At 40.5% G+C, this 22,693-nt stretch overlaps 1 protein-coding gene across 2 annotated transcripts in view; it reads right to left on the reverse strand.

The window, feature by feature from the left end:
* Positions 1 to 12,302, reverse strand: part of LOC139209677 (TOX high mobility group box family member 2-like) — a 72,876-nt gene extending 60,574 nt beyond the window's left edge. For both annotated transcript variants that reach the window (XM_070839481.1, XM_070839480.1), the window contains exon 1: positions 11,867 to 12,302. In XM_070839481.1, the coding sequence (XP_070695582.1) occupies positions 11,867 to 11,971 (105 nt within the window). In that variant the 5' untranslated portion in view covers positions 11,972 to 12,302. The remainder of the gene's footprint in view (positions 1 to 11,866) is intronic.
* Between the last annotated feature and the right edge of the window lie 10,391 nt (positions 12,303 to 22,693).

A 22,693-nucleotide genomic window follows, 5' to 3' on the forward strand; every position in this document is an offset into this window, starting at 1 on the left:
GCGATAAGGTAGAAAAATTACAGTGAAGTCACCAAAGTGTTTGCAAGATTCTTGTGGTGATGTGTCTTCTGCGGTGCTCATGTAGTATTTTTTTTTTATCCTTTTGGTGCCAGAGTTGTTGCTTGTGTAACACCTCCTAGGTCCAGCTGAATGTGTGTGTGTGTGTGTTTGCTGTCATTAAAACCACAGACCTAATGAAGTGCAATCATACTCAAACTGTAGCAAATACAAACAACTTCTACTGTACAGATAAACACCCCTATTGCGGATACACTAAACCACATATGCTCTGTGAACTTTGACTCCCACTTCTTTGGCTATAATGATTGAAAAAGAAATGCCAGACCTTTGGAGATAAGACTACCTTACAGATTTTAAACACAGCTGGCCCATTTCTTCTTTTGGAGGTTTACTTGTCCTCAGAAGTCTAAACTGATTTATTTGGATGTTGAAATGCCTGGAATCTAAATCATGACACAAACACTCCCAAGGCTATGTAAACAACCTTTTCTAGTTCCAGTCTACAGCCACGCTTTCTGAGCAATAACTTGAGCGCCAAGGGCAAAAGCACTTCTCACTTTTGGAAGGGTCTCCACTGTCACACAGTTATTAAGAGAGGGCGCTCCTCAGTTTGTATAAAAGGGAGTAGGTATCACTAAAAGGCGTATTCCGACTCTACTGTCAATGTACACTCAATCATGTTACTTATTTTAAGGTGCATTTACCATTTATTATGTGTAAATTTACAGTTTGGAAAGACGGAGACATCCTGAGTGCTTTGTAGAATAAACAGAAACAAATCAAAATGGAACATCTTGCTTAACTCACTCTTGTTTCTCTATTTACTGTGGAAATAGCAGTTACAGTAAACAGATAAAAGAGCACTCACACACACACACACACACACTTACACGCTTACACACAGTAACTGCATCTCATTAAGCGGCATTCCCTCTGGCCCTTATTCCATTAGAAATTAAAACTCTGGACAATTAGGGGCAAATTGGTCTCAGCTCAAGACTCTGAGATGACTTAATTACAGGCTCATCTGCAAACTGTGCGATGGTCCTGTGCAGGAACACACAGTGAATACCTGGAGAACGGGGCAATCACAGCAAGGTTGAGTGGATGAAGAATGAACTGATGGAAATAAAACTGTACGCTGGGGAAAAAATTATACTAGTACTACTACTAATAATAATAATAATAACAATAATGCCAGTACTGAGGTATTACAAGCTACACACAAAAGGTTAATGTATCATTTCTTCCAAAGGATCTCAAACAGGATGGGAGAGGCTAAAGGTCAAAGTTGGTGAGCTCAGATTTCTCTGGACAGATCACTCGATTCCTTGTGTTGGACACTGTTTGGTACTTAACTCTGAAATGTACTTTCTACAGACGGAGGGATGTGTACACCTGATAAGACCTTCATTTGTGCAAATATTTGAAATCTATGATCTGTATCTGATACTCTACTTACAGTGCAGCCCCAACTAGTAATTCGAGCTGACAATACAGGTGTATTTTATCATAAAATGTTTAGTAATTTAATTTAGTTTAGTAGTAAGGACTGAATGAAGTATCTTACCTTGCTGCAGTGTGTTTCCGTGGACAGAGTGAGCACAGAGAGGGAGGTATTTTATCAAAATCCTACAGGAACACAGATAACTAACTTATTTTTTATCTGCTTCATCACTCTGCTTATGACAAGGACACAAAGCACATTTTTCTGTAATTGAACCAACTCTAGTTTATGTAACAACTGACCGTTCTGCCCTTCAAGCTAGAGAGAGAGAGAGAGAGAGAGAGTGAGAGAGATTTGATCGCTCCATGTACTTGCTCTTGTCACGTGACACCATGTCCCATTATATTGTGATGTTGTCATAGGAGCAGAGGAAATGAAATGCCTTGAAGCTGTATGGGAAGTGTCTGTGTGTGTGTGTGTGTGTGTGAGCGTGGCTGGGTGGTGGAGGGTGTAAAAGCGAGCAAGTATATAGGACCTTGCATGTTTGTGTGTGTGTGTGTGTGTGTGTGTGTGTGGTCCTTCAGTTTTCAAAATTAGTTTGATGCCGTTGTAATTGGGCAATACTTTTTTGTTCCTCTCCATCCACTCAAAGCACCTATTGGCCTAAAACAATGTCTAGTCTTTGTGCCAGTTTCATCAATGTGAGAAAAGCAGAAAGTAAAATGATCAAATGTTCATACATAATGACACGACACTGCAGTCACTGGTACTGTGAGACTGGTAACTCAAACCTACACTTTAGGCTTTAAACTCCATATGTTATGACAGTACACAGTACACTAGCATGGTCACCAATACTTAGATTTTGTTGTGATGATGACAATCATAATTGGATCAGTGCAATATTAACAGGAGTGCAGAAGGGTGTTTAGATGCTAAAAATTAAATTAAAGCAACACTCATATTTGACACCACTGGCTGACAACAATTGCAGCCAATCAAACCAGCAGAAACAGGAAACGATACAGTTGATGTCAACTTTCCTCTCACCTCAAACTGATAAAGGCTGAGATCTGGGTTCATAAGTCTACAGTCCAGTTTATCTAATGCTTAACAACTTCGCTGTTGCTTTCTTGTTTTCTTTTTTTGTCTCTAGTTCCTAAGTTACCCATACCCACAAAAACACATGCATACAGATTAAGATAAAAAGCCACTGCTAACTATTAGCTACCTCCGCTCTTCCAGTCCTGCCTGTAATCATCCTGCTACTATAACCTTTTGAATATAGCTCAGTTTTGCATTTTGATACATTTTTATGCAAATGTGATGCCTAATGTTATATGAGCTATTTGAAAGCTTGTTTCCTACATGGCAGCAATATGAAAACATATTCCTATGAAATGCTAAGCCTTTATCTCGTCTGTGTCTGAATAAGTGATCATCCATAAGACCACTGGTTGCTCTAAAAAGATAGAGGAGGTGAAAGAGTTCAATGCTATACTGTGAGTGTTGATAACCTCAGATTACACAAGGACTGTTTATTATTTGTGGCTGGTGTCTATGACAGAATCATAGTGATAGGATTCAAAACAGTTACTGACATTTTTCCTCCAATTATTCATATAGTACATGCTGTAGGGTGCTTATGAGTTGTCACTAATGTACAGAGTGTCTATATGGTTGGTTTTATTATTGCTTTCATGTCTTTTTTTATGTAAAGGGGACTTTTAGCTCAAACCACCAGACGTGACTTCTAGGGGAAACACTGCATGCATTCAACCCTGTGATTTACAGTATAAACTAGCTTTTCATCCAGTCTTTGTACCCGTACAATTGAGTTTATGGTGGGAAGTAGCTGATGCATTGCTCTAAAATTTTTCCAGATCGCATAATTCTTTTCCTACCTTATATGTAGACAGTTTAATCGAGTTGCTGTCATAATCCGAGTAAGGCCAGTAATTATATAACTGTACGTATCTGAACATGAATACTGTTTTACACGTGGTGATAGCCGAATCGAGATACTGAGAAAGGGAAACATTTCTCAGTTTTTAACAATAGAAAAATTGAGGACAATGACCGATGAAAGAAGCTGTTGTTTTTTTTCCAACAAGTCACCGTGTCAGTTGAGAATTTCCTTTGTGCGTGTCTCTGTGTTCGGGGGATGTTGCATGAATGGGCAGTCAGCATTTAGGGTTCAAAAGAAAACAGCAGCCTGAGCTCCTGTCTGTGTGAAAACCAAGGCTACGGTGCTCTGTATCAAGTGCCATTGTTTTGGTAATAGTAAACCTGGGGCACTTGCCAGGAGGCATTAGTCATTCATCTAACAAGTTCCACAAAGTAAACCACAAAGTGCTCCACTGTCGACTTCCTCTTATTGAATTCTGAGCACATAAGCACATTTCCAAGTATCTCAGAGCAAGGTATAGACTATCTGATGACTAGCTACCTGAAATACGGCTGCCATGTTTGTTTATTTGTGCGTTTTCCTGACAGGAAGCCAGCTCATTTGGGAGCGTGTAGGTTTTTTTGAGAGTGAGGGAGAGAATGAAGAGAAAGAAGATGGGAGGTGGCGGGTGAAAGGCGGATAGGAGGAGATTAGGGCGGAGTGCAATTTTTCAGCAGGCCAGGCATACGACATGATCTCTAATTACCCACAAAGCAGTGTGTAACCCGAGCCACAGATTAGGCTGCATTATCAGGCTTAATAAAACATGACCATCTCTCAGTTTCACTCCCTTTCCCTGCCCTCCAGCCACAAACATTTGTCCCCGGTTATGACATTCCCGATGCCTTTGCTAAGTAACTGTCCTGACTGTACCTGTTGCTGTTTAACCTGATTGATGGGGTTGGAAAGTTCTGATACACAACTTTGTATTCATTTTTGGACCTTTATGGGGAAAATTGGAGAGCTTTACCTCAAATAGTTATTTCAATAAATCATATGAAAAGTTTAGAGGGGAAGTCGCTCTTTGGTGGAACTCGTGGATTTGACACGATGTGACAAGGGGCCCCAAACAAACCAAAATACTCACCTGAAAAGTAGTTCTGGCTGTCAGATAAATGTAATGACATAAAAAGTACAAGTACATCTAAACTGCACTTCAGAACAGCCCTTGCATACATGTATTTGTATACTCCACCAATAAAACTATATAACACTTACAGGGGCTATTCTACTTTTGGTAATTAGACTGCTAATTCTAATGTATGACACTTTTTCCACCAATTCTATTGTGCCAGCAGCACACACAAAAACTTGCATGCACACACATGAACACATGAACACATATACATATACTTGCTTGGTACACGTGGGTTGTGCTAGTAAGTGCTGCTTTAGGCTATGGTTTTTCACTACTGTCTACCGTGTTATTAACAATTCTATAAAAAGATCTGCTCAAGTTTCCCTTTCCTGTGTGTTAACAACCCTACGAGCTGCTATGAGGTTGTTGTAGCCTAGTTAAGAGACAGACGGAGTCCTCGATAGCATAACACCATTGACCGTACATCATAATTTCCAAAATCCTACTTTTCTTTCCTCTGTTTGTTTTTCTGAGCGACATTATTCATCGGCATGGCTCGTGGCCAGCTTGAGACTAAATAGGTCGACAACACAAAGAGAGGGCCTCTTTCTCTCGCTTTCCCTCCCTTTTCTCAACCCACAAGTCTCCTCTAACCTCTCTGCCTCCCTTTTTCTTTAACAACATCTATCTCTATCCTGTTCTCTATTCATAACTCTGAGGCAACTTTTCCATTTTTCCCTGTTTTAGGTGATTCTCGTGTCTGAAACCACAGATATAACACTGCAATAACTAAAACCATAGTGTTACCACGGTACTTTCTGTCACACTCTCCCTGCCCTTTGTAAACGATCATGTAGCTCATCATGGGCTCTCAAAGAGGAAGAATGAGCCACAGTTTGATTACCTCAGTGGCCCTGTGGGCTCCTGCAGTCTCTGCTGACTGAATTGGACTCAGACGATTACAGCCTTGCACAGGCAATTATATCAGTCTGCTAAATACGTCACATGTAATAAACACATGCTCCTGACAGACAAGGGACATGGCGAGACAGTCACAGCTGAGGAAAGAGGAAAGAGAGCAAATTCAGGATCATATGGATTTATCTTCCTCAAGTTGGAAACCTCTCGCAGTCCAAATCAATGCATGTCGGTGAACTAATGAGAGCTGAGGTTCGAAGTCAGAGGTCTGCTAGTGAACGACATCCTAAAAAGTATTCTGATTGACAATTTATCTCCCAAAAGAATGAGATTTTTCTACAAAGATGAGGCACAGAAAAATACACTACATTCAAAGTTTTCACTCTAGGAGTTCTCTGATCATTGTACATTATGTATACTGTTTTCTGTGTTAGTCTGGGCTTGGACCATTAATTGAACTTTCATATGGGTAGTGTCCCGTCAGGCCGCAGTGCAAACATGCCACTGACACCAAGCCGATAATATTTGTGAAGGATATTCAGTGAAAACAAGGGAGGGAAAGAGCCTTAAATCTCTGGCAAGGAGCTTATAGCATGGCCCATGGTGTTTGCACAGGACATACCTCAGGAAGCTGAGACAACTGGGAATGTTTGTCCAGCTTCCAGCCTCTTCCATGCATACATACAGCACAGTGCATACATGCATACAGTATTATGTACAGACATACAATGATACATATACTGTAGACTGTATATAAGAATACTGCATATAACACATTGAGTGCTTGCCGTAGGCCTACAGTAGGAACACTGTGCATATATACCAGTGACTAATCAGTGATTACTCTGCTGATAATGAATTGGATATTCTTTGAAATGTGAGAAAATAGTTCAAATCTCCATCACAATGTCCCAGAGCCCAAGCTGCCAACAGTCAAAACCCATTTCATTTCAGCACTTTCACGTACATACAGTGCATATATACACAGCCTACAGAAGAGGCACTTTTGGCAGTGTTACACTTCTTCCTATTTGCCTACATTTGTTTATCTTCAGCGCAGAAACACTGGCTGGGTTCTGTACACGCTTAGATGTACAATATCTGTGGTATATTGTATATTACAGCTTTCCCAGTTGTCCTCTGGGGGTTTTCTTTTGTTTTCTATTGCTAAACAAAATAAAATTGGAGTTGCTAGGACGTTTCATGTTGAAATCTCACGATACGACAGCTCAAAGCTCCAATAATCTTGTCAGGGCAACTACGCTTAAACCTCTAGAAAATCAACAATACAGCTACAACAAAATGCATGTTTAAATATTTAATCATGGTGAGAGGTGACAAACCTCTGATGAATAGTCTCACCAGTATAGACAGACAGACAGAGCATTATTTACTCATCAGTTTCACCACACTGCCACACGTCGTTCCTCCTGAGTGTGAGCAGCCATTAACAAATATAATCAATATTTAACTAAACACCCAGGGGCCTACTCTGTAGCAGGTGTTGGCACTGTTTCTTTTTCTTTCTTCTTCTGCAGTAAGAATGAAAATGCCATCACAGTGCCCCATGGGAAGGCCCGGGCTGACTAATGTAAGCACACTACAGTGGGGCGGCTGGTCTTAATTATGGTAACAGACGCTGAGGGGGACGCACTGGTACCCACCAACGAACAAGTAGCTTAGCACTGCCAGGGCCAATAATTAGCACATGGGTAGCCCCCCCACCACTACAGTAACCACACACACACACATTCACACTCTCATACCCTACATCAAACACAAACACTGCATTTAAAGGCCAAACAAAGCGACACAGGGCATTTAAATGCTGCTAACCATGATCTCCTATGTGGTATTACAGCGTCACGTGTCTCATTTTCTTTCATCAATATTGATGTCTGTCTGCATCTATCAGAACTAATCTCAAAAAATCCCCAAAGTCACAAAGAAACCAGATGTAGACACCTTGTGGTTGGTTGAGAAACTGACTTTTTCTCACATACTCACTCAAGCAAAAAGAATCAGAAGGTAAGAAATGTCTGTGCCACATGCAGGCTCTGTGACTCAGCCAAAGTCAGAGCCAATTCCAGTTTTATTGAAATGATTTCAAATGGTTGGAATCCCTATTAAAAATCTCCTCCGTGTGTTGGGGCAGAGAGAATATGATTTAGTGGCTGTTTTTGCCCCCGCTCGCTGTGTGTCACTGGCCCTTAGTGTGGTATGCATGGCCTTCCTCTGCACGGTGCTATGAAAGCAATTGTGATTGCGATTCCGTAGTCAGCAAAACGCTTGAATGGCCCCGAGTTAGCATGCGCAGGCACACACACACACACACACACACACACACACAAACGCACTGTCCCCATACTAGGCCACTGATTACTTCAACCCATTTGACTCTCACTCATCCTTTGATTCTCCCTTTCTGCCTCTCTGTCACATACCACAGAGTTTGTCATTAGCTAATAGCGACAACAGCACTCAGCATGAACATATACTGCAGCCTGCATCACAGGGAATGGTTAATTTGTCAGCCATGTTTAAGTACTCACGGCATTAAAAATAACCCATGTAAATTCAGCCAAATGTAACCATAAATATGTGTGTTTATTCAAAAGCTTGTTTCACCTGAGGATGATCAGTTGATGGAAACTGACTCAATATGTTAATGCAAAGTAATCAAACCTTTGCAAAGCATAGACAAGGCAGTCCTGTAATGAAAAATACACCAAGATAAGGCATTCAAACGGAGAGCTTCATTCCCCAGCTTATCTAAGGCAGAAGAGACCACCAACTAACAACGCCAGTTCTTCAGTCATGCGCTATCTAAGCAGATATCAGTTGTTGGGAGGATATATGAGCTGGGTGGGGCCTGTATGTATAAACACAAGGCCGACTCTCTCTGCACTCTATGCTATTGCTATAGTGAAGGCAGCACCTCACCTCAGCAGCAGCAGCAGCAGCAGCAGCAGCAGTTGGCACTGTTTGATTAAGGTATTCAAATAAAGGAGCAGACACTGTGTTCCCATTTCAGAGAACAAACTAAAAGTGCCTGACATGTGAGTAGCCACGGAACAATTACAGTTGAACACGCTGTAAGACAGGTTGCTGTTTTGTAGTTTCGGTGCTTTCTACAACACATAAAGTGCACATTGGTGAGGTATTTGCACAGCATAGATGAGTAATATATGTACCATACAGTCTGTAAGGCAGCATTAAAACAAGGCACAGTTTAATATTAACATCAGAGAGCAAAGCTGTTAAAATGGTATTGTTCTGTGTAATTTGGTCTCGGCTGTGGGAGAGCACCATGGTAATAAAAGACATGCACACTCACAGTGAAATAAAGTGAGTATTGAAAGTATTGAAGTAGACATCTTCAGGGTTATTTATGGATCTCTCTGAATCATCTCAATCCACGCTTCAAGTACCTTCTCTGCTCACTTTACGCATATCTTCCTTTGCGTTCTTCACCTTTTTTTGTTTTTGAGTGTTGAACTTGTCAATGAATACAGTCTTCGCACAAACTGATTAGGGCCAGCAGAATGATTCGTGTTGATACTGAAGGACCAGTCGAAAAACAAATGTCGTCTGCCAAATCTGGGAAAAGATTCACATTTCCAGCAAGCAAGAGTTTTCTGTCGATCACGGGCCACGCCGCCTAACTAACGGAAATGATTCACGCAGCGATCGGTGATGACAGTAATTATCAGCATGTTAAATAAGGTGACAGAAAGAACACATCCAGAAGCTTGCAGGGACATTTACTATAATGAATGAAACAAGCTGCAGCTCCAAATGAGTACTGTGACAAAGGCTGAAAGCATGACAGTAGCACACGTGTTCCCTGTAAGTCACATAAACTTGCTAATTACTCAAACTAGGCTTCTGTCTGCGCACAGCATCCCGAGTGAGTCAGTAGCACACAAAACAGGTTTGCGCATAAACAGACTATGAAGCTAAAACACCAGCACGTGCTCATTTGATCCAATTAAGCCCGTGTGTGACTCAGATTAACACTGTAAATTTCACAGTGACAAAAGTAGAGATGCTGTCTAAGGGCTTTTTTTAAACATTGAATTTAATAATGCTAAATCTTAATATAGCTGCCAAATTGCAACCACCTTACCAAAAGCTTCTTTGTATTCAGCTTATTTTGACTCTTTTCGAATAACGTCAACCCAAAAGGATATTCTCCAGCTAAATTAGAAGCCAACAAATTCAGCTACAAACTAAAATATCCACATAAATATGCAAAGGAAGTTCATAAAAACAAATGACCTTAATGCGATGATTAGCCTTTTGGCTCAACACTGCTTCTGAAAGTGACCTGGGCAGAATGTGAAATTGGCCAACCATGGCTGTCAGAGATGATTAGCAGCATGCAGATCTGATCCGTAGATACTGTACCTACATAACAAATCAGATGTCTCTTTAATGCCACAGCCAGTTTGACAAGCATTTGAGGAAGGGAACTTGACCTCGTGCACTGTGTTAACAGGACACCAAATGATCTCCGCTGCTCCCAGCCTCATTTGCATTGCTAGTGAAGGTAGTTAGTGTTACATGTGTGATGATAGCAAATTATACCCTCCCCTTGTGGAAAAAAAAAAAAAAAAACCCACACTCCCTCAAGCAAAGAGAGTGGGGCAATTTCAATAATTCAAATGAACACTTGTAATTTTGAGGGGTGTCACACTTCTGTATCGGTGACAGTAGTTGGTGTCACTTTCTCCCCTTGTGAAAGCACTTTATATCATTTAATATCTAGTGGCTTTATTTCCAGGATTGATGCAGTGTGTGTATATCAGCATATTCTTGGGATTATCCACATGGAGGATGATCTTAATTCGTTTGACCTACAAAAAGATAGCCTGTGCGGAAGAGACAGTTATATGAGCCCATTTGTGTCACAGGTGTGAACCGGCCTTATCAGTAAACCTTTTATATAGACCTTATTTCATCTGTGGTCAAATCGTTGTTGCTGCATAAAACTGTGCACTAATTGCGTTTTGCACATTCGAACAAGCTTTGTGCTGCCAAACCTGAGCAAAGATTATCCAAGCGCCGTGGGTTTTTTTTTTTTTTAAGACCTAAACTGGGAGATGATGTTTTGAGTTGATTACTGAAATGTTCCGCTCAGTTACAGAGATTTTCCATTTGCCCACACAGTGAAAGACAAACATCCCCAACTGTGTTTTGTAGCATTCCCCTCACTGTCATACCTGAAAACCACCTTTATCTGAGAGGATAAGCCACAGAACTCCAAACCATCTTTATCTCATAAGAACTTCTTCCACAGCAGCGGGTCAACATCCAAAGCTGCTGTGCAATACTGCTACCATGGTAAGTGACAACAACAAAGTCTAATTCAGTGCTTGCAAAGAGGTTGTCTGTCATTTAAACAGCTTGAAAGAATTTTCCCTGTATTTCCACAGGGCACATATTGTATTTGTGGTACTCATTAGTACTTTTGCTGTGAGCTTATCTTACTTTGTGGTGTTTTTATCTCTCAAGTCAAGCTTGAAATTTAATGCACCTTAACATTTCTAGTGTGGCTCCATCCTTGCGTTCTTTCTAACAGGATTGGTAAGCACGGCCTGTTTTTCACAGGAGACCATGATTTATTTCTTTTTTGTTGCAAAATGTCAAACTACAAAATATTCATAATGTTGTTTTAAATGCCACCTGCGCACTTGCAATGGAGTCAGTGCGGGTCACAAGCCAAAAAACCCGCGGGGTGTCAAAACTGAGAGACAGAGAGAGAGAAAAAGAGTGATACTTGTACTCGCCAGACTCTGTGGTTTCTCCTTACAAAGTAATTAACAGTACATTACTGGCACACATCCATTTAATCGTTGAACTCCCAGCGGAAAACCATGTAAGCTATAAGAAATCATTGAGAGGAAGATAATGTTAGAGCAGAGTGGGGCAGTATGGATTCTATACAGCCCCTGGTATTCCACATCGGGTGGGACACTTAATGCCAGCTTTGTGCTAAACACAACTGCACAATCTCACCGGGGAAATAACATAATAACCATGTTGGTGAGAGGAAAAAAAAAAAAAAAAAAAAAGTTGGACTACACATTTTCTTTCAGCAGCAAAATAGAAAAATTGCAGGCTTCAAGTCTTTAAGTCACAGTAAATACAAATTCTGTGTTCTGTTCCGAGACTAAATTAAAAACAAGTCCATCTTAGTTCAGGTCACTTTACTTGCTGACACTTGACATTTTTTTTTTAAGTGTGAGTAGCTGTGTGTGTGTGTGTGTATGTGTGTGTGTGTGTGTGTGTGTGTGTGTGTGTGTGTGGAGGAAGTGTGCGCCTGTAGATAAAACGCGTCCAAAAAGCATGCGTTTGCATTGCGTGAATGTTGCAGGCTCATATGTGAGAGAAAGAGACAGGTGAGACGTGAAGCATTTCAGTGCGAGAAGACACGCAGTTGGTTATTTACCTTGTTCGAGTGGTAATAGTCCAACGAGCTCAGGCAACTTGGATCAGTCGGTAGGGAGCATGAACCCACATTTGCCGGGGGCGCAGGATAAAATCTCACGTCCATCTCAGGTTGTGCGAGACTGAAGGCATGAAATCACTTTCAGCGTCTTGGACTCACTATTGTCTCAGCAAACACAACGCCAAAGCAGGAGCGACAAGAAAGAAGTGGGGGAGTTTTGCTCGGTTCACTCTTCCCTCACATCCGTTCGCGTCCGAACTTCGGCACCAACTCTGTGATGCGCAGTCCTCCTCAGAGCCCCGCACCGGGATGCGAAACACTCAACTCACTCACTCACTCAAAACGGAGTAAAACAAATTTCATGGACGCACACGTGTTGGCAAAACTATCCCGTTGTTCCTGGGCAAATGAAAGCAAACCTCCAATTTAGATCCTCTCTTTTAAAAATCAGTTTTAACAGCTGAACGGCGGCCCGTGAAGCGTGCTGCCTCTGTTTTCCCACTGCTCTCAGGACTCCACACAGGCTTTGTTATGGAGGTGCATATTCTTGCATTGGTTCCAGTACAGAAGTGGTTGGACTTCCCTCTGCCATGCGACCTCTGCCGATAATAAACGGGAAAGAGGAACGGAGGGAGAAGGGGGAGGGGAGATTGGTGGCTGCCTTGGCAACCGCTCTCCTTTCTGCAACTGCGCGCTTCTGATTAGCTGGAAATGTAGTAGTGTGCACGGCTGTGCATTATAAAGCGCACTCTGCCTCCATCAGTTCTTCATAAAGGCTTCCATTCGGTTTATTGTGCCAAGGCGGATGGGAGAAGGTTGCACAGAGTCTCTCTGTAGTTTGACCATGTTTTTTTTTTCTTTAAATGTATATTTATTTTTCATTTGCATGGCTACGACCTGCTCCTGCTGTGTTTAACGCCAACATTATATAAAACCTGGCCTAAAGCAGTGGGCAAAATTCACTTGGTCAGGGTTCTGTAGTCCACTGTAAAGCCTACAAATAGGTTAGGGCAGAGGAAACACAACTCTCTGAGATATTTTCATTCTTACAAAGTCAAGTATTTAATAGAGTTCAATCTGCTTTTTAAAATTTGAAGTCAACTTTAACAGCAGTAAAGTTGTTTTTCACTCTGCTTGTGCTTGCATTTCACGTTTTAGTGATATTTTGATTAAAAGAAGTGCAAAAAAAAAACAACAAAACAAAAGAGCCCAGAACAAAGTAAAAACACCCTCAGCAATGCAAAGCCCACTTTTAACAGTGAGCACTTTCAAAAGTGTGTAATATATAGTATGTTCAGAGTGGAATATGTAGGAGGAGGTTTAATCTTGTATTGCCATACAGTTGCAAATGTGTGTGGAGAGAAGCAGCGGCTGTGAGAGCTGCCTCTGACAGCTCACTGAATGTGATGGATAGCACACCCTTGCCCTGTGATGTGCATGCACATTTGATGTTGAAATGGCCTATCCATGGGACCATTGTCTTTCAATCATGTCAAGGCAAAGTACAGAACAGAGCACATTTTCTGCTGCCTGGCGTTATTACTATGCCACAGTTTACAGCACAATCCATACACCCTGCCTGCACAGAAATGTTCTTTATTCTCCCCATGCTGCTCTGTTTAAAGATGCCTAATTTGATCTGTTTTCAGGATGCATCAGCATTAAAAGAGCGCTAATATATCCCCTTTATCACTCCTTAACAGTGTTGCAGGCAGGCATTCATTAGGTGAACCTGGATGTGAATAGAGGAACATGTAACACTAAGAAGGGTACAATTGTTTTCACACAAACCATGACAGCAGCATCTGCCCACTGCTGCGGCTCTTATGTTTCCAACCTTCAGAAATTTAAAAAGCTGGTCATTATTTCAGCAGGTCTATTATGTTACAGTGCAACCTCTTTATTTTACAGAGTGGGCCTTTCGCTGGTAGGCACAGCCACTGCCACTCTCCCCTGCCCAGCACACAGAGGGTTAACCACATGGCTTGGTGCCATGGCTTCATGGGAATGGAATGTGGAGTGCTGTGTGTGCAGGGCTCCTTTCCCAGCATCCCTCACTGCCCAGGCGCATGCTAATGATCAGTATTATTGAAGCACAATTGATGGGCTAGCAACCAAACAAGAGAAACTAATTACTACTAAGGCTTTATTGTCCTTTAATTACTGAAGCTCTATGGCAATTAGTGCTGCACAAAGACACAGCCCTACTTTAATCTCAAATAAAATGTGAAGCAGATGAAAAAATTTGGAAGATGAAAGGTAGATAAGATAATTTGGCTGTCAGTTCGTCCTGCAGAAATGACGGCTGATTTGAGTAAAGTGTGGGAGAACAAAAGAAGTGCTGAGGGTTGTGCTAGTTTAAACCGAAAATCATCTCAAAACAGGAATGAGCATGTGATATTTCTGTGACCTTGGAAAGCTGAATTAAAAAAATAAATGCTTAACACAGTTTTTCCAAAGTTGCAGCAGAAAACCAAGCCTCCAGTTTGTGATGTCATTACCTGACCACTTACAATGAAGAACGGCGACTTTGCAGATTGTTTAACAGCCACCCTCATTATTTAATGTTGGTGATTTAACTGTGTCATTGTTTTTCCATGGAGCAGTTATATCCTCCACACTGAAAATTAAACACAGTCTCGCATTATTAGAGTTCTGGTGCTTTGAGCAGTGGCTGGATGGACCCTCTGAACCCAGTACAAGTTTAAAAATTCAGCTTTGAAAATATCACAACCTTTTAAAACATCCGTAGTCCTGATTTACACACCAATAAAGAAGTTTTATATCATTAAGTACAACATAGCTTAAAGTTAGATGTGCCCATGTACCACGAGCCTCTATGTATTTGTTCTGATATATTATTCTACTATTGAGGCTTCTTAAAGAGCTGCCTCACATAGCACTATGCAAAATGAGGGAACTACATAATACTTTAGTCTAGGATAAAGTTTTGTGGGTGAAAATGTAGGTGATGTTCAAAAGAGATGCTTTTTTTTTTTTAAATGTCTCCCTTGTGATGAAGTTATGCCAAACTTGTTTATATTTTCAAGTTTCAGGCTGCCAACTGTTCGTCTTTGTGTATTAGAAACTCAGTCAGCCACTTTATTGAAAATAAAATACGGTTTTTATCAGTTGTATTTTGAATGCATATATTTATGATTGCAGATATGGAACCTGCCTTCCACAAAAAAAAAGTAAAGTGACTGCCGGTATATCCAGCATATCATGTAGGATTGAAGCTCTCCTTTAGAATCAAGGGAATGTTAAAAGAAATGAAAATTAGTTTCTGAGTTATGTTTTTGGACATGTCGACAGAAGATTTGAATAACAGCAGTTGACTTGCTTTGTCCTCAAGCTTCTGCCAAATCAGTGTTAGTTCCTGTCATAAACATGACACACCCACAGAGGTGCAGGACACGTTGTACTTTTACTGTCTAGCATTTAGCACAGTTTGAACTCTCCGTGCAAACTGTAATGACTAAGGGCCGCTACGTTAAGGTATGTGCTAATGAAACCATGAGGTTAAACTCTGCCTGTCTATGTTGCTCTCATTCAATGAATTCTAAAGACACATAGTCTTCCCCAAAATCATCCGAGAATAGTCTGCCATTCATTTGATATATGAATTTATGTTACAACATAGATTACAATTACAATGCAATTTACAATAATTTACAATACAAAGTATCTGCACCACATTTGTTTGTTGTTCAGGTTATTAGAATACACACATTCCTGCGATTCCATTGTCTTAGTTTTATGTCACCACTACATTGTGTTGTATAAATAACATCTTGAACAGTGTGTCCCAGTGAGTTCTGTTTATTGCTAATCCTGCACTACCTGTCTGTTGTACCTGTAGCTGTCTCGCAGTAATGAGCTGTACAGTAAGCCTGCAGGGCATTCAGAGCTGAAATCACCGTGGGGCCAAGAGATAAATGTCAAAGATTGGTCATTTACTGAGAATCAACATTCATTTATGGAGAATGATCTCGTTAAACATCAGTAGACTGGCTTCACTTCCCCCCTTTGAATGTGGTATGAAGTAAAAATATGAGCACTAAGTTAGAATAATTGTTTTGGGATGTGGGTAAAGGCGTAAGTGGGGACATCTCAGGACTTCCAAAAACAAAGATTTTAAATCTAACCATCACCTGAGGGAAACTTGGGGGCATTTTTCCTGCCCCGCATGCTGACCTTTGACCCCCGTGCCAGGTCACAGTGACCCCGCTTCTTTCAGCAGGGCATGGGAACCCGCAGTGTGTCCTGAGTGTGTCAACAATCTGTTCCAAGAGCACAAACAGCAGTTAAGATAATGATTCATTCAGTTGAGGACAAAAGAATGAGTTGTAATTTTCCATCTATTGTGAATGTCATTTTAACTGTGGAAACATACAGAGTGAAACACAAACCAGCCTCTCCTACTCTCCTCATTTCTATTGGAATAGATCCTATAATGTCCTCAATGCAGCTCAGCAGACAAGGAGGTCATGACCTAGTTTCCCCAGAGGTCAGCTCCCATACTCTGTTGCAGGACTATAAGCCTCTGATATCTGAACCACTAAAAGATTATGTCCATGTGTGGTTTTTTCTTGATTTATTCCATACATGGAAAATGCTGACTCCCCAACAGAAGTCAGATACAGTACGCCTGTAAATCTGAGCTTGTAGTGAAGAAAAAACGCTGGGATATTATTTGACTGACATCATGTCCTCATTGTGTCATCCACCTTGCAAATTACCCTGAAGCATAATTAAGGAAAATCACCACAGGGCTTACATGCATTGACTCTTGATTTGGTAAAGAGAGACGTGTATACTTTTCCCCTCTGCATGAGGGGCTGCAGGAAGACAGAGAAGCTCAGTGAAAAAGAGAGCACACTTGTCAGTCTGACCACGTTTCATTTAGCACTTCATTTCAAGTAAATTCTAGAGACTCTTCTAATTGCCTATAGCATTTCAGCTCTCATTTGGGGAAGAATTCATTGCGGTCTGCAGGAGCTTAGCTCAGTGTTTTCATATCATTAAAAAGGCCAATATTTGCACACGGTGATAATGTCAAGTGAGTAAAAGTTTCATACTTTTGAACACTGTATAAAAAAAGAGTGTTGTTTTGATTGTCAGTGTTTGGTATGCATGATCAAAACAAGTTGATAACATTTGCTCTGGATTTTTATTTATTTATTTTTTTTTGCATTTGGACGGAATTTATCTCATGCATATGACTGAGTGCATGTTTTGTGCAAATGTCAGAAAACAGGACCTATTCTTATTTCTACTCGACGACACACATGGCATCATTTGCCAGTGAAAATTGTTTGTCATTCGAGCGGAGGAATTGTGACTCATTCCTATATAAAGAAATTCAAGCATCCAATCATGGTTCCTTTCAGATGAGCAATTAGGATTCTTTTTGAGTAGCTCAAATTATAGATGTTTCTACCAAGTGGGGAAAAAAAGAAAAGAGAAAAAAAATGAGGCTAATTTGAATTCAGGCATCTTTTTTAATGTGACCTAACAGCAATAACAACCATTAGATGCATTTTATTTTCCAGTGACTGCACATTTTGGAATTTATTTGGTCAGAAGTCAACGTTTTATTTTTGTGTAATCCTTTTTCAGAAGCTGTTAACCTTCACCGCTTTGCAGTAAACTGATGCTAAAATCCTGTACTTATGCAGATCTGTAGATATGATATGAGCATCGCTTTCTGTACAAAACACCCCATTTTCGCTCTCTGTTGATGTCAAGACATGCAGATCATATGTAATCTCTATCATGCATGGTGGTGAAACAATGCTTTTGCTTCTCATGTTCCATCCACTGTTTAAATGAGGCATACTTGATCTTTATCTGGGTTGAAGGATGATGCCTGCATTGGCCTCTATCCAGGTCCTGCAGGCTGTGAAATCAGAAGACAGACACGATAAATTTATTGGAGACATTAAAACGCTTTGCATACCCTCATTTCTGTGGATGCACACTGTAAGTTGTGCTGTATATACGCATGCTGGATGTTAAAATTGTATTTCACAGTAAATACATATTATTCATTGGGCGATAAACAGTATTTTACTCTAACATTATCTACAATCAAGCATACAGGATGTTGACATCTCACAAATAATATCATGTGATCATTTGTTTAAACCCCGCCCCAAACAGCAATTGTCCAATCAGCTTAGCAACCATATCTAAGCACAACAGGCTCTGTTCTGCTCTTATTTGAATTTGGGGAAGTTTGCACTTCAGCAAACCCCAACCGACTCTTATCACACCTCTAATACTAAGGCTAACTAGCTGTACGCTGCAATACAAGAATATTCTGTTCCCTTGTTTCCATGTCTTCTTCATTGACCATTAAGTGGTGAGAATGCTGATTCTGCCCAAGACACGCAGCTTACGCCTCAGAACAGAGAGCATATTCAAGTCACCTTTTAAAGGGTTCTCATTTTAAGACAAGTCCAGTGGAAACTTTAGAAAGTCAGTCAGAGACTGTGTTTAAACCAACTACGGCAGCTAATGTTAACTTACGTTAGCTAGCTAAAGATAGTAAAGATAATCAGCAGGTGTCATTTCAGACAACCAGATCAGCGCTGAAAATCAAGAATCCGTTGCTCAAAAAAACTATACAAATTCGGAGTAGTAAAACTGAAACTAGCATCACAGTAAACTGTATATGAGCCACGCCAGAAAATAAAGCTCAGTTACTAAGAAGGGCGGGACTGATCAGTCAGTTATCAAACAAACTGGTTAAAGAAGAACTGATTCTGTAATTTGGGGTAAAATATTCCCTTATTCTGATAGATTAAGCATCTTGAGCAAGGCCTCATTTTAAGAAAAGTATTTTGTCTGTCAAATTCCCAGTAAAAGTAAAAACCCACAACTAAATGGCCTCTCCAGATGTATCAGACTTACTGAACTTTGACGAAAAAGAACTGAAAGGAAGCTTTTGTCCAACAGGCAGTTAAGTAAAGAATGAAATAAGTATTCTCACAATTCAAGGCTATGTTCCTAATGCCTTCTCACCTTGGCTTTATAAAGGGACAAATCATATTATTGTATCAGTCTACAAGTGGAATTCACACGGTGAGAAATGCCAGTGATTACAAGATATGCGGAAAAAAATGTGTTTCATGGTCAAATTCCTGTAAAAACCGAACTGCTCATTTTCATGTTTGTAATTTTCCACCAAGTGAGCATTGTGTCATTGTATAATGACGTAAATTAAGCAATCCAAGCTTTGTGGTGCACTGCATGCTCTTCTTTGCAGCGCAGTAGTGCACTGTGCATTTGAGAGTTAGTCGACGTAGACTCTATTTTCCGTCCTTCAGTGTTGATTTCTTGATAATCCACACCTTTCCTCTTGCCTGGCATTAAACAGCTTTGAAATGGATGGTTATGCAGTTTGACCTATTGCAGAGAAAGTGTTTGTTGGGAGGCCTTAGTGCCTTATAATGTATAAGCACACTTAGTGCTGATGGTTTGGACCTCTATCAGTCTGGGAGGAGTGGCATTGTTGCAGGATGGATCCCTTGAGAGATTGGAGATTAGTTTTATCTATGCTACCTTGCAACAGGATGAGGATTTTCTCTAGGAGACAGACAGAGTTGAGCTGAAGTCGATGTACTGTATGGGTCTCTGTGTTGGACATGACTGCCCGCATGAATAAAATATGGCTGTTGAAAATGCTGTTCAACACTCTTTGGGAACAACAATATCCTTTTAAGAGTAATTTCACTTAGGCTGTGTGTCCTCGCTGTGTGTCCTCGCCAGCCTCACTCCCTTCTTTCCTCCTCTTTCACAGACACAAACAAACACACAGACTCACATTTTCAAGGGTGAGAGAATGCTACATTGCCATTACCAGTGAACACAGAGGCTAGGGGAAGAGAGAGGAAGGAGAGAAGGGGGAGGGATGGGATAAAATCCATCAGATTTGATGGCATGGTGATGTAGATAATGTTTTCTCTTTTCAGCTCAGCTCAGAGAAAAGAAGGCAGAACACAACCACTTTCACTCTCTCACACCCTCTGTTTTGAATGAAAGAGAGCACAATGTACCGACTTTGTGTGTCTAATATGTCTCTTTGTGCACAAACACCGTGCCCTTTTACCTATCAGAGTGATTGCCCCACCATTATGAGATTTAATGGTAAAACACACATACTCTTAATGCTACTACACCACTCTGGCAGAGGAGCTGGGCTTATGGTCGACAGGAAAAAAGAACATAATTATCCAGTTTCTCATCTGTTTGCACAAATACGACAGAAAACCCCTCAAAAACCATGCAATGCTACGGTAATTTGCCGCACAGAAACATTGGAAAACAAATGCGTTCAGGAAATGTAGATGGGTTTCTAAGGTCTGAAAGCCACAGCTGCTTGGCAAGCAGAAGCTGGCTCCTTTTGTCTTTTATCTTCTTCTGTAATGTGCACAGGTGCTGCTTAATTCAATTGGAGAACGTTGCCATGGTTTTACATTAATATATTTCCATGTTACCATTACGACTGTTGTCATGGAGATGATAGGACCTATTTGAACTGAAAGCAGAGATGGTTTTATGGGGTATTGCTCTCTCTCTCTCTCGCTGTCTCTCTCTCTCTCTGTCTCTCTCTCTCTCTCTGTCTGTCTCTCTATCTTTCTATCTCTCTCTCTCTTTTATTCGGTTGCTCCATGTCAAGTCACATGGTATGCAGCCAGATTTAAGGCTTGACTTCACTGTTCACCCCCCCCCCCCCCCCCCCCCCCTCTTTTTTTTGTACTGGTTCTAACTCAGTATTGCTGGAACAGTAGATGCATTTCAATTGTACCTGGCAAACAACACATTCAGGGATGAAGCACAGTTCTTATTTGCTCATAACGGTGCTTTCAGAGCACTGTGTGCTTGATGCACAAATCAAGTCTGGCATTGTGCAGAAGAATCATTCAAACATGTGACATTGAAAAGAATTTCCACTAATGTTCCCATTGACTTTTTTCATTACCATTGAACCCATGTTGATTGGATGTCTTTTGAATTCCCAGAGAAAATGGTTACAGAAGAAAATGAACAGGCTAATCAGGTACAAAGGTTGGACTGCACTGGAAATGGAATTTGCTCAAAATCAAAACAACTGTAAAATGCAGACATTTTTTTGAACATAGTCTACTACGAACATCTAATCGAGACACGGTTATTCCAATTAAAGTAATTGCACACTTTCATAAAATCAATACTGCTCCCTGGTACCGTAATTGCTTCTTTCAATCAATTTGATGCATTTTCTAGAACAAAAGGCAAAGCAGGGGTATTCAATTTACTCAAGCATACCAAAGTTGATGGAATGCTTGTATTGGCTATTAAGGCATTGGTTGTTTTCTTCTTCTTAAGGATGCCAGTGGAATATCTTGGGAGGCAAGTTCAAAGTCACCTTGTTATCTCTGAATTTTGTCTTCGATACCAACGTAACTCATTATATCTGCAATACCTTACTGTACCGTGCTGAAATGAGATTCAAAATGTATCACAATATGCAGTAACTTTGTTGGAATTGACCTTAGTTTCTGCTAATGAACATGCACACACACACACACACACACACACACACACACCCAAAATACACACACACACACACACATACAGATGTACACACGCTGGTTGAAGGTCCAAACAAATATAGAGAAAATCTAACAAAAGCGGCCATGAGAAACTGGGCTATTCTGACAGCTTTGATCCATCAGCAAACCGTGATGCAAAGCAAAGTCAAATGTGTCCTACTTTTCTTTGCATTAACTGAAATTTTCACACACTCAATATTGTAGGCTGCTCTCCACTCAGTACTGTTGTGAAATGAAATAACTTAGAATTAGAAATGGGTTACAGTCTGTATCATCTTCCTCTCACTCTATCTCAGTCACACACACACACAACTACAGACACACACAAACACACACACAGTACAGATAGACAGACAAACCCATGTTTAAGCCACCACAATTTTTTCCTTTTCTGCATTTCATTCCTTTTTTTTTTATGATATGAAATTCTGGACTCGCAGCACAGCACCCAGCTTTCTGCTATTCTTATACAAACACAAAGTGACAAGATGGTTACTCTCTCTGCACACTGACAGTTCATTCCGGACTAGGAAAAATGTCAAAAATGTTTAGTCACGGCTGAGTGGACTTAATTACCGTCCTCTAGGCTGCCTCAGAACTCAGTGCCACTAATGGTCCCGAGCTACAGATAAAATTCCATTTACAAGAATGTTGCAGCCGCAAGATCTGATTTGGCCAATATGAAATATTTACATTGATGTAATTAAAGTGACAATGCTTATCACCCATTCTGCCCCCAAAAATAAGAAATTGGCCTGTTTAGATAAATATGAAAACAATGACTGATACTTTTAGCGTTTGTTGTGTCTGGGGATAATGGGAACAGTGTTATGATAAGTACTGATTTTGAGCTTTGTACATACAGATAATGTGGTTCTTAGCTAGGTTACATACAGCAGGTAAAACAAGCAACCTTTTTAGGAACCGAACTTCTTCCTGACATGACTATTTCATTTCCTGTGCCAAGTAAACATCTTTCTCCTTTAAAGGTACAATCTGTAATCTAAATCTAAACAAAAAAAGGAGAGCACCCCTGAAGTGCAAACACAGGACTGGGATCACTGCTATAACTTACAGGTGATTGAAAGATCTTTTAACACACACACACAGTAATAATAATAAACAACAATCAAACCAAACTTATCAAGGTTTGCTGGTGTTCTTCAAGGTTTAGTGATACTCAAAAACTACACCAAATGCTTGTTTTAGTCAAACTCTTCAATAA

This window comes from Pempheris klunzingeri, chromosome 11 (genome assembly GCF_042242105.1).
Source record: "Pempheris klunzingeri isolate RE-2024b chromosome 11, fPemKlu1.hap1, whole genome shotgun sequence".
Lineage (NCBI taxonomy): Eukaryota > Metazoa > Chordata > Actinopteri > Acropomatiformes > Pempheridae > Pempheris > Pempheris klunzingeri.